The sequence below is a fragment of the Triturus cristatus genome, chromosome 2_1 (assembly GCF_964204655.1).
Source record: "Triturus cristatus chromosome 2_1, aTriCri1.1, whole genome shotgun sequence".
Taxonomy (NCBI): domain Eukaryota; kingdom Metazoa; phylum Chordata; class Amphibia; order Caudata; family Salamandridae; genus Triturus; species Triturus cristatus.
Genome location: NC_140581.1, coordinates 980,771,880 through 980,784,525, shown reverse-complemented (window position 1 = coordinate 980,784,525; position 12,646 = coordinate 980,771,880). Strand labels below are relative to the sequence as shown.

Below are 12,646 nucleotides of genomic sequence, written 5' to 3'. Positions count from 1 at the left end.
TGACAACGAACAGCTGGCACTATAGAAGCCAGTGTAAGACGTCACTTCCAGAAACAAAAGCCACGCGTAATAGGGACGCGTGCGAAAATAATAGGCATAGAAAGAGGACTGTTTAACGCGCGTGTCACAGTGGGGAAAGTAAATAACAATGGGGGGTTTAGGATCATGTAACGATCGGTTAACAGGTGATGTCTGGGAATAGCTTCGCTGCCATTCGTTTACCTGCCTTGACCGTGCGCCACAGGGCCAGACCCCCTCAGCTGCTGAAGGAAAAGTTGTAGAGGACCTCTAATCCCTCTATAGCGAAGGTGAAAAGGCGCTGGTTTAGGTTGGAGTTAACAGACCGGACATTCTGGAGTGAAGTCAGCGGAAAGTAAATGGGTCGAGAAGTTTAAAGATTCACCAAAATTTACCTTGTATTTTTACTCAAACAAGCACAAGTGTAAACTTGGATCGCGACTGTTTGGGGCGATTTGGGACAAAGATTTAACTTTCAAATAATTCCGATTCAATGACAAATAATAACAATACGCTTTAAAATATGACTGCATCGGCTTACTTTGGAACGCTTTTCTTTTATGTACTGTCGTTTCCTAAAAGTGTCCGATGTTATGATTACTAAAACAGTCTTAAGATGGCCGCCGGGGGAGGGGCTCCGTATCGCCCCGGTGTCTAGTGTCACAGGCCCCGCCCCCATGGCTGCCGCTGGACTGCATGGAATGCAGGAGATGGCGGCGGCGCAGCGGGCCACGGGAGGCTGGAGCGGCGTCGGAAAAGCTAGCCGTGGAGCACCTGGGGTGGAGGCGCAACTGGAGCCCACTGCCGACTCCTAACGGAGAGAAAAGGCCCGCACCGTGGAAGAGGTGGCGGCAAGGGACTAGTGCGCTGGACTCGGGGACTGGAACCGTCAGCCCGGAGAGGCGACATGTACTTCTTGAGCGGGTGGCCGAAGCGGCTCCTGTGCCCGCTAAGGAGCGTGGAGCAGCCCTTCCAGCTGCAGCCCAACCCGCAGCGCGCGCTCTTCGCCGTGATCTCCAGCAGCCAGCTGAGCGTCTGGAGCAGCCGGGTGAGTAGACAGTTCCGGGGTAGACGCTCTACCTCTCTAGTGACATTTGTAGGATTTGACGTTCGTTTTATCTTCCCTTGCTGTCGCACAAAATGTCATCCAGTTTAACGCTGTGTTGTCATGTTCAAGGGCGAACATTTTTGTCATGCTAGATGAATCTTGTTGCAAGCATGCAATAGTTAGCTAGTAGAACATCGGCATATGGTTGTTGGCACGCAGGGACATAGTTCGCAGATGGGCAATGGGTGCGTTGTAGCCGGATCTATTGTTCACATACTATTAAGTGCATGTGTCAGTGTCTCAGATGGGCATGTATACAAGAAGGGGTATTACTATATAGTGCATGCAGGCGTAACAGACAAGGGCCTTAGTAAGAAACTTTGCGTGCTGTTAGTAAGCGCTAGATCTGGGTACCAAGCTCCTTGTCATCTTTGCCTGTGACTGAATATTTTGTGTTTGCTACTTTCGCGCACATTTGAAACACTTTCATACTCCCTTCAGTATATGCTGAGAGGTCAACAAAGAATGTCATCCTGAGGTGATCGTCTGCCAACATAGGTAGACTAGTCCTCTGTTGGAAACAATGGCCAGCTTCTCATGTTTGGTATGAACTACCTCTGAATTGAACTCTAATGCCATATTTGAGAAGATGCCCTGTCTGCGTGCTACTGTTTCATAGACGCCTGTCAGTCACCGAGAAAAGCTGCGTGCTATCTCACTTTTTCTTTATTTTACTCATTCTTTACATAACTGCTTTGGATTTTCGATAATTTGCAGTTGAAGCACCCAGTAGCCGAGATGTGAAGCAGGGTAACCTTTTAATTTTATTTTGTCTATCCCGCCACTTTTAGCCTACACCAAATTTTCTGCTCATTGGGCATGGAATGCCTGTTAACCGATTCTTTCCTGGAGCACTATGACCCCCCCCCCCCTTGCAGAGCAATTGAAAATCTCATTGGTTGTCGGCTGCATCAGTCTGCATAATTATAAATAAACTAACATTTTCTAGACTGGGCGACACTGTTAAATGTCACTCCATTGGCAGAATTGATGAGATCTTTTGGCTTCTCCCTGACATACTATGCTGACGACACACAAATTGTCATCTCATTGGACACCTATGTTACAGGAACTGAAGCAAGTATCTGCGAATGTATGCAGGCAGTTAGTTCATGGATGTCAGGAAGTGTCAGAGATTAAACTCAGTAAAGATGGAGGTCTTGAACTTCGGTGCCCAGCCATCCTTCTGGTCTCCTGCATGGTGGCCGTCTGATTTAGATCCACTTCCTACACCTGCGAGAAGAACCTAGGAGTTCTTGTAAACGAGAAACTGTCTTATCATGACCACGTGAATGCAGTTACTTCTGTCGCCTACTATAACCTCAGGCTGATCAAGAAGATTCTACAGTTTATCTCAGCTAATTTACAGAAAACAGTAGTTATTTCTCTGGTGCTGTCTAAGATTACCTACTGTAATGGGCTCTATCTGAATGGCCATCAGCACGTCCTCAACAAACTACAAACTGTAGAAAATGCGGCAGCCTGCGTGCTTCTGAAAATCCCGAAATACCAATCTGTCTCTGAATCTATTTGGAAGCTTCACTGGCTCCCCGTGAGGCAGAGGGTTCTTACAAAGCATTGCATGATCAATGTCCTTATATTTTGAAAAAGAGCTTCACCTGGTACGTTCCTGCTAGATCCTTATGGTCTGCCTCTGCTAAATTGGTATTAGTGCTCTGCTCAAGGGTGCAACCTGGGGTAGCAGAGACTGTTGTGCTAGGAATTACATAAGCTTGGAATGATCTTCCTCCTTATATCAAAGCTACGCCACATCTTTTGGCTTTTAGGAATTCCTTGAAAACATGGATGTTTTCTGCAAATTATTTATTTCTTAGGGCCTCCTTTTCTCCTGTTCAGCTATCCCAAAACACATGTGGGCATTTGAGTGCTCTATAAGAATAAACAATATAACATAAAGGCCCCGAAATTCACATTTGCTGTCTTCAGAACGGTTCTTGAATTTGGGCACTGGGTTAATTGATTTGTCTTTATAGTTGTTAGAAGTCTTCTGATTTTGCAGCTCTTAACTCGTGTTTAGTTTTGTAGTTTCGCTTCACTTAAGCCTAGTGAGTTTTGAAAGTGTCTATGGACTTGCTTTTTTCAGTCACCAATGCCTTTTGGCTTAGGTCACTCATGCTATTGTATAATGTTGTGAGCATACAGAGTTTTACTCTTATACTTGTATGTAAATGATCAGATTGTGGATTTTTTAATTTGATGCGGAAGCCTGCTTTGACAAGCCTGCTTTGAAAAACCAAGTACCGCATTTTGTTTTAATGAGTTACTTTGTGATCCCAAGAACAGGCCCCCATAGCATTTTTAACACAAAGCACATAGGAAATGTTCCTACTTACACTGGATTTTTAACAAGGCACGATGTGACTTAGATTTTTGCAAGGATTATGTAGCAGTTTGTTAAACACTTTAAGTTGTCTCATGAGCCCCGAATCTATGACATAATAATACAGCACCCTAGGCTTTGTAATTTCAATTTGCAATGTTCTTAAAAACCAGAGACAGCAAGTTCACAGTGCTTGCTGGTCTTATGCATACACAGGTATAATTACCACTGAGTGCGCAAGGATGAAGTGGCCGTCTTGGTAGCTTATGTTTCAAGCATGTACTTTTAGTGTTGACTGAAGGGGCCTTCCGCCTTTAATGCAATTGCATTTTCTATAGTTAAGATTTTTATCTCGAGCCTAGTGCAGTACGCATGCGCTGCTCTGCGAGGCTTCTTGTAACTACTCTAAACTACTCCGTGTGGGTCTGACTCCCCCCACGCATATGATTGGCTTTTGCATGTGTCTTTCAAGAATGAAAGCACGCTAAAAGCGGGTGCATGTCCTACCTCTTTTGTGTAATGTTGACTCCCACGGCATTTTGCTCTCGGGAGCGAGCAGCGGCGCGCAGGGCGGCAGCTGCATTCCTCATGGGTCAGGTTACTGTTTACAGACAACACGCCATGCTTTCTCTTTTTGTTAACATTGTTTTAAGCCAGAACACTAGCACTCGTGTTTTGAGTTGCTCTGCGCTTCTTTGGTCAGCGGTTGCGTAGAGCTCTTGAGGAGAGAGGTTTCTGTGCATATATGCATTGATGTGCAAAGCCTGGCTCTGTAGTCGCAGCCAGCCAAATATGTGCACGTATGAACACATTGAAATGATTTTATGCCCACACGGCTGTCCTGTGTGGACATGTGAGCCGAGAGGGAACTCACAGTAGGACCCTTCGTGGGCGCACACAGGGTGACAGTACAGCAATGACTGCATACTTACACAAACTAGGAATCCCATGTGTGCGCACACACATCCAGAGCAATTCGACTCGGTGCACACACACACACCGAAACGGCCTTCTGTATGCACCCATAGTAAAGTGACCATATATACACACAGCTTGGCAAGATTACCCAGTGCACATATACCGTATGTTGACCATATGCGTATACACAAGATGACGCTGTGCGTCAGCACATCCGTACACGGTGGTGATTTCACACACAGCTGACCCTGCATACCAACATATATGCAGTAAGATGCCCACCACATACATGCATGCCACAGAGTAACCCTACATATACTGTAAGGTAAAGTGGTTCATGCGTGCCCACATCATTTGTTGCTGCAGCACTTTTTGCCCACACATGACAGCACTGTGTACCTCGGTATAAGAAATCTCAAAATTCAATTTTGAATAACTTTGGCACCGGTTGACGAATCCTCGCGAAATTTTCAAAACTAATGGGGCGCTCCGCTCAGCTCCTACTCTGAAAGTCTCGGGGTGATTCGTCAAGGGGGGGCCGAGAAAAAAGGGGGGTCCCAAAACGCGTTTTCCCCATGCATTTTTCCATAGGACCTTTAGTCGAAGGTACAGCCCGAACGGCTGAACAGAATTACTTGAAATTTGGTAGAGAGGTAGTCCTCAGGTCAGGGAAGTGCCTTTTGCAGGTCTGGTGTCAATCTGTTCAGTATTTCCTGAGAAAATAGCATTTAAAAGCATATAAATATCTATACGCGCGCACCGTGCGTGCACTGTGCGCGCACGGTGCCGTGCACGAGTGAAATTCTGATTGGTTGATAGATGTCAGTAAACTTTCGAATCGGTCGAAATCAGGAAGTGTCGGCCGCCATTTTGTCTGTCGCACTGAAAAGGAAAGGTGGAAAAAGGTGGAAAAGGGGGCAGGGAAGAGAGTTCTTGACCCCCTAGCCTTTGTCAGGGGGTCACAGAAGGACCCCCAAGGGTGAAAAAAAATTTACATTATTTTTGAAAAAAATAGCGGGGTGCGCGCACGGTGTAAAACCTTGAGAAAAAAAAAATTAATAAATACATAACTTAGCATTTAAAAAACTGTACAAATTCACTTAAAAAACCATAGGTTTCACACACGTTATAGTTAGGAATTAGCATTTAAAAAACCTTGCAAATTCACTTAAATAACCATAGGTTTCACACATGTTATAGTTAGCTGGACATTTCACTCGTAATAAACCAATGAAATTCCCCCGTTATAGTTAGTTCAGATAACTATAACTCGCGCGACCGCCACTCTATCACAAGGATGATGTCATCAGTGATGTCATGAGTGATGCCACTGACCATGTCATGAGTGATGTAATATGTGACGTCATGAGCAGTGGATTGCGGGCGTGCGAGTTATAGTTATCTGAACTAACTATAACGGGGGAATTTCATTGGTTTATTACGAGTGAAATGTCCAGCTAACTATAACATGTGTGAAACCTATGGTTTTTAAAGTGAATTTTATATATATATATATATCAGATCAGAAATGTCGATCCCAGGGAAGTGTCACAGCACACACGCATGCAAGCGGTGAGAGAGTGCGCGTGCACAGCATAAAATAACTGTTTATTCACAGCAAGGTGACCCTCTAAACACAGCCTTCTTGCGAGGTGATCCGGGCCGTGCCTTCATGCACACTCGAGACTCTGTGCAGACACACACGTGGTGAGCTATTAGGTCCAGAGGCCCCTGAGCGGGTCAAGGATCGAGATGCGAACTCGTTCACTCTGCAGTATGTTTTCCTCTCTTTCCCTCTCCGATTTATTTTATAATAGGCCACTGGGTTCTTTCTTGCATGGGCTAAGCAGTCTGCCTGCCTAAGCTAAACCTTGTCTTCATTTCGAGTTCGACACTGGGGGAGGGCAGAGCCTGTGTACGGGATCCATGTGTTTGTCAGACCAGAATGGGTTTGATTAGAATAAAGTGTAACTTGGATAACCACATAAGTCCTCCGTGTTACTACGTCACAAAAAAAGACTTTTGTGCCAACGTTTTTATATAATTCACAAAGCCAACTCGTGTCAGGAAATAAAAAAAAAAAAACCAAAGCCATTGCAAGACCTATTGGCTTTGCCAATGCTTGTTTCATATGTGATGCTGTGAACATCCTTTGGATGTGACAGTGTCCGTCTTAGTGATTGTCATGTATATATTCCTGCAAAATTGTCCTCATGGTGCTCAAGGACCATGTGGTAGATGTTTACTTTGAGATGAAGGAGTTGCATAATTCCAGAAAAATACAAGATTATAGACTTTCTAAAAACAAATAGATCATTTTAATTTAACTGCAATTATCATGTTCTCATTGTGATACCTGAATTGTGGTTGACATTGTGGTTGACCACTGGTTCAAATGTCACAGGCAGCCCCCTTCATGTGATGGCCACTGGATATAATACATAATTTAAACAGTCAAATGGAGACAGATCTCAATGTGCTTGTAAGAGGGGTAATGCCAGAAATTAAACTGAATAGGCCAAAGAAACCTCTAAGAATTGTTTCTGCCACATTGAGTGTAGATATTGCGCATTATTGGAAGCCACTCCAACATTTAATGCTAGGGAAAAAATGATCTCTTCTTGGGCTCAGTTAACAACATATTTTTCCTCATGCGATGTGAAATATATCTCGAACTTCAAGAGTAAGCGTCAGCAACTCAAAGAGAAATCTTGGTGAGACAGGTCTATGTAACCAGCACAACTCCTGTGATCAGAAAACAACTTTACTTTCGGAATACATTTCTCCATATTACACATGGCCTGTTGTTGATCCAAACACGGTGCTTTTAAAACATGTTATTCACAGGAATGTTGTAATATCTGTGAATTATTTTATAGGATTTAGGGAATAATAATCTTGTGAATGGCAAATTTTACCCAATACGAAAATTAGTTCTTCAGTTAAATTTCTGTCTGCACCAATTGGAAATTAATTATGACAGTGCCTTGATAGATTGGAAATATTGAAATACACTGTACAACTTTGATCAGTTACCGTTGTGCAGTTAGTGGTTTGTTTATTAAATATTCTGAAAGAACATCAGCAATCCCTTGTTCCAAATTTCTGCCAGTGATGTTTACAAACGTCACTGACTTCGGCTTTGTGTTTTATTTTACCATCAGAATCCTTTTGGTCGCATTATCGGACTCTGCAATATGGTTAAGATAGTGAGTTTATAGGAAATGCTGTTTTTCAAACACCTTTGGGTATATTTGCTGAATCTGCACCAAGATTGACATTGATAACTTTCATTTAGTGTTGAATGTCTGTAGATGTGGTTATGCACAACCCCCATTTTGGGCTCTGGTATACAAAAAAAATACCGGAGAGTGCTTGTGATGTAAGTTTTCATGTAGCGCATACTCACCAACTACTTGGTCTCTTAATGCTTCAGTGCATAGAATGTGTGCAGGTGTGGTTTTGTCATAGGTTCCATATGGTGGGCCCATAGGCATTCTGTGCCCCTACGTGTAGTGTTGTGACGATGAGTGGACTATTTCTCCGCAAGATGGCGTCATAAAGGCGATGAGCCTTATGGCCTGCCATCTCTCTAAGATATTATTGTAACAGAATCAACGATCAAGCGTAATCTGTTTTGTTCCAGTACCGTTATGATATGTAATGCACAATTTAGCATTTTTTAAAACCCAAAGTTCTTTATAAAGTGGCGCAATATCTTCATATACTGCTAATGTATCCTAAAAAAGTTCATTATTTATATTGGTTGTGCTGACCTGTTGTAAACATTATAATCTTCAAATCCCTTATCCATAGACTTTGAAATTAAATGAGGCATTCAAATTGGTGTGTATATTCTATAATCTTCAGCTTCTTGTTTGTGAATGGTTCTTCAAACCGTGACATTTGTAATTTTCCTGCCAAACGTCTTGGGTTGTGAAGGTATTTATATATTTTGAAAAGGGAGGCTGGTGTAAAGTATCTAAGAAAGCTGAAAGTTCAGACTTATTCACTTAAAGGGTTACTGCATTTTACAAAAAACACTGTTTTTCCGCTCGATGCAAAGTTGCTGCTGAAAAAATCTGCTGGCAAAACGTTATGGTACTTTATGAGGAGATAACGCATTCGACCATACTGTTATTTACATTGTTATAATTCAGTATTTGTGTGTTGGAGAGCTTCCCCCCCTTATGTGCATTTAAGTAGGATTAGTGATTGTCTTTCACCTGGGTTGACATCAAGGAATAGAGTACAGTTCCCATGGATGCAAGCCAAGTAACAGAAGAAAAGAACCCAAAATGCCCATCATCAAAAAGCAGTACTCAACAATTCCCCATTGGATTTCAATGAGGTTTTCTTTTGCCTGTGTGTCGGGTTCACAGGAACGGAAGAGGTACAAGAAACATAAGCAACGAGCACCTCACAGCACTCTAAACTGCTTTTGTGGCTATAGATTCATAGAGCTGTATTTGCAATATGGATGTAAGTAATGAGTTCTCTTAGCCGTACTGATTTTATGGGGTGACTGGGCTGGTATGTTGACCTTTCAATTATTGCACACTTGATAGGGTTCTGTCATGTCTCGACCTGACACATAAGATTTATCTTATTTTGACTTGTTGTGAAAGGAGGTACAAATCTCTTAACACCCTGGCAGAGCACCCGCTTTTTCTAGTCAATAAAGGGATATGCTAGACATACAATTGATCTGTCTCTGGACTTCTATGCGATTAGAAAATACCAAGTACTGCTTATTCGTTTAGACATAACCTTAAAGTGCCCAGACACAAATTAAGGTTTAGGGCACATAAGGTGAAAAGTAAAAAAGAATTTTTATTGTATTTCCTTTCATTCCACGTTAAGTTGCATGTTCCTCTTCAGGCTTCAATTAGGTTTGTGGCTGTGTGTAGGTCTTGTTGTGAACGAATCAGCAAAACTTAAAAAGTTGTTCCTTATTGGTAAGGGAGTGGAAGTCTCTAGTGGCCCAAATTTAGAGAGCCTCCCTGATGCTTCTCCAGTATGTCTTCCATGTATGGGACTCGCACATCAAAGACATGAACACCCTACCGAGCCAATTAGCCATGGCTAACGTTTCAAGGGAAACCGACAATGGGCATTAATTGGTAGTGTATACAGCGCTCCCATGACTAGAAGGAGGATACAGTTGAAGAGTGGGTAATTTAGGGAAGGTATGTGTGCAGCAGCTATTGTGGATTACCTCGTAGTTAATTTTTTTTCACTGCCTTCCTCAAAACACCTAATAGGACGTAATCCAACTCCTTCCATGCCGTGTTAGACACCTCTCCCGTGCTGGATTGTATGCCTGGTGCAATCTACATTCACATCCTACTAATTATATAATGATACTCGTAACAGCAGCCAACATACAGCCACATATCTGGCCCACCAACACATAACCAGCACCAAGGGCCTCGGGATCCACAATCATAGTTGAGGTGTCACAGTAGAGGAGGTTAGGCCCTCTGCTTTCTTTTCACACAAGTGTGCGACTCACCCTTCTGACACCAGATGTATACTTGCTCTCCCAGAGATGCTGCAGAGGAACAAAGATGTATCTCCTTGCATCTGCACCATGAGTTTTAAAATTTGACTCCCAAGGACACCACAGTTTTTATTTCTAGTCTACGAGACAGCTTTTCCCTGTCTGTAGGCAAAAGCCTGTTGTGAATCACAGTACTTCAAGTAGGATTAATTGGCGGGGGGGGGCTCTAAATGCGCAATGGCCTAAGTAATTAAGGGTGTAGCTTAAAACATGTGAGCTACAATACTGTGTTTTACACAGCATGTTGCCTGAACAGCATTTAGCATGCAGCACGCTGCCTGACCAGTATTTAGGTGCCTCTGTTTTCTGCTATTGCACCCCGACATATCACACAACAAACACATGCTTAAAAAAAAAAGCTAAACATATTGAAATTGTTAGTGCTTCTAATCAGTTTGATCTCAATAAGTAACAACAATGATTTTGTTCTAAATAATTAGAATTGGTAATTACAAATGCTACATATCTGACCAGCATATATGCGCACTGGAGAAATAGCAAGGATTGGATGAAAGCCAACGGTCTCCAGCTCAACGCTGATTCATCGACAAGCGAGCCGCCTGCGGAAGAAGCCGCACCTAGGATGGTACAACACAGAAAATAATCTGTGCAAATTAAATCAGGTATTTTTTGATGGGATAAAGCCATTTTAATCAGTATGGATTAGGATAGGGATGTATTTGAGCAGGCGGAGTGCCAGGATCTTACTAAGTATCTGAAAATCCATGTTGCACGTGGAGAGTGGTCAGAAGTCCACGGCGCGGGCCACCTGATCACTTGTATTGGGGTTTGGTATCACGACCGCGTCCCAAGCCCCAAAAACTCTGCACACAGAGTCTCACGCTGGGGAGCCAGCCTCAAGGCATACGTGGAGTAGAATTCTGCAGTGAGGCTGTCTGGGCTTGGGGTTTTACCTATGTTCATACTTTTAAAAGCCACATGTATCTCCTGTGCTCTCACTGGTCCTCCCAGCATCTCCCTCGACTGACGATCCAGCACCGGAAGCTGTAATGCACTCAAAGTTTCTGTCTCATTGGAATGACCAGAAGTGGTGCGTTATACAGGTTCTTGTAATAGTCACTTAACAGAGCATTAATTGCAACCGGATTATAAACTGACTCACCAGCAACAGATTTGACATGTGTGATTGGGGACCCACGGGTCTCCGGTCTAACCAGCCTCGCCAACAAATGACCAGGCCGCCCCTCCTCTTGCTTATTGTGAGATACCCCTTATAATCGTGACATCTTAGCCGCTCGGGCACCGCACTATAAAGTGTGTGCTCTTCCCGCAGGCTTTCCAGATCAGAAACTTCCGTTCCCTGTGTGTTGTCTAGCCTGTGTAATCAGTCTTCAAGTTCCCCGAACTCGTGATGTAGTTCCCTCTGTACGCCTATTGACTGTCCCAGGCAAGGCCTCCGTACAACAACCATAACACCTCCCACTCTGCTAGTGCTATGGATGCTGTTTGTGCGTTGTCAGAAATATAATTATTGATGGAGGCACATAGAATCTCCTTAAAACAGGCATCCTCCAAAGTCAGTGGATTAAGTTGCCCCTCCTAACTGACTGTGGTTTTGGTTCCCAACTGGAGCTACTTGGAGCCCTGAGGCCGGGCGTTGGCCCCGACCCGCTTGCAGGAAAGCAGAGGAGCAGTGGACAGCTCTGACAAGTGTTGGTGAGCTGGGTGCTGCCAACAGGGGTCGTGGGTGGTGCGTAGAGGACCTCTCTGTGGAGTGGATGCTCAAGGCTCGGCTCGGGGCCTGGTGACTGTCTTTCTGATTGGTGTGGCCTGGGGAAGGCCCTTGCCAAATTGGTCCCACCTTCTAAAAGTGACTTTGGCACACACCTGGTGCTGCTTGGAGCCCTGCGGTGGCCTGGATCCTTGTTTCGACCTCCCGTGGCCTGCTGAGGGCTCTAGATCGGGCAGAGGAGCCAGCTACCCAATGACTTCTCTGAGTTTTGTCACTAGTAATTCTGCAACAAGACTGCGGCCCGTGCGGCGGGCAGTAGGCGTTGCTGGGGAGTTGTTCGCCTCTCCATTAGGGGCCTGGAGGTCTAGTGCACAGTAGTGGCACGTTCGCGGCTGGTGGAGTTCTGGGACTAATATTGCATATCCGCCCTCAAATAAGGAGCCGCACTGGGAAGGTGCTACCTAGGTGCCCTGTTGCTATTTCCGGAAAACCAACATCAGGATGGGTTAAACAAGATCAAGGACAACAGGAGCACCACCTGATCAGGAGGATCTCGCCTCTGAGCAGAAACAGGAGAGACCGGCGTCGGCAACCCTGGAAGACCAAGTGCAGAAACAGCTTACAAAAATACTTGACGCCATTGCTGACACTAAGGCCACCTTACACCAGGATATTAGTACTGTCGGTGGGGCTGGGGATGCAGAGAGTGTAAAAGTAGTGGAGTCATCGCTCGCCGACCTACGCCCTGCGCAACTATCGCTATCACTTCAAGTTGCGGAGCTCTCTAAAAGGGTCCGCATGCTGGAACATAGGACCGAAGACGCCTAAGGGCGTAACTGCAGAAGGAACAACATCAGGGTGGTTGGGCTGCATGAGTGGGTGGAGGGCAGAGACATGATTGCCTTCCTTGAGCCCTGGCTCAGCACAGTTGTCTCATTGGATGGCCTGTTGACCTTTTATACCCTCGAAAGGGCACACCGCGTACCTGCTTGCCCTCCAGCGTCC

General features: G+C 44.5%; 1 protein-coding gene across 2 annotated transcripts in view; it reads left to right on the top strand.

Moving 5' to 3' along the window:
• Positions 1-683: 683 nt before the first annotated feature.
• The window catches only part of RIC1 (RIC1 partner of RAB6A GEF complex), a 730,678-nt gene continuing 718,715 nt past the window's right edge, over positions 684-12,646 (top strand). For both annotated transcript variants that reach the window (XM_085634197.1, XM_085634186.1), the window contains exon 1: positions 684-1,066. In XM_085634197.1, the coding sequence (XP_085490323.1) occupies positions 926-1,066 (141 nt within the window). In that variant the 5' untranslated portion in view covers positions 684-925. The remainder of the gene's footprint in view (positions 1,067-12,646) is intronic.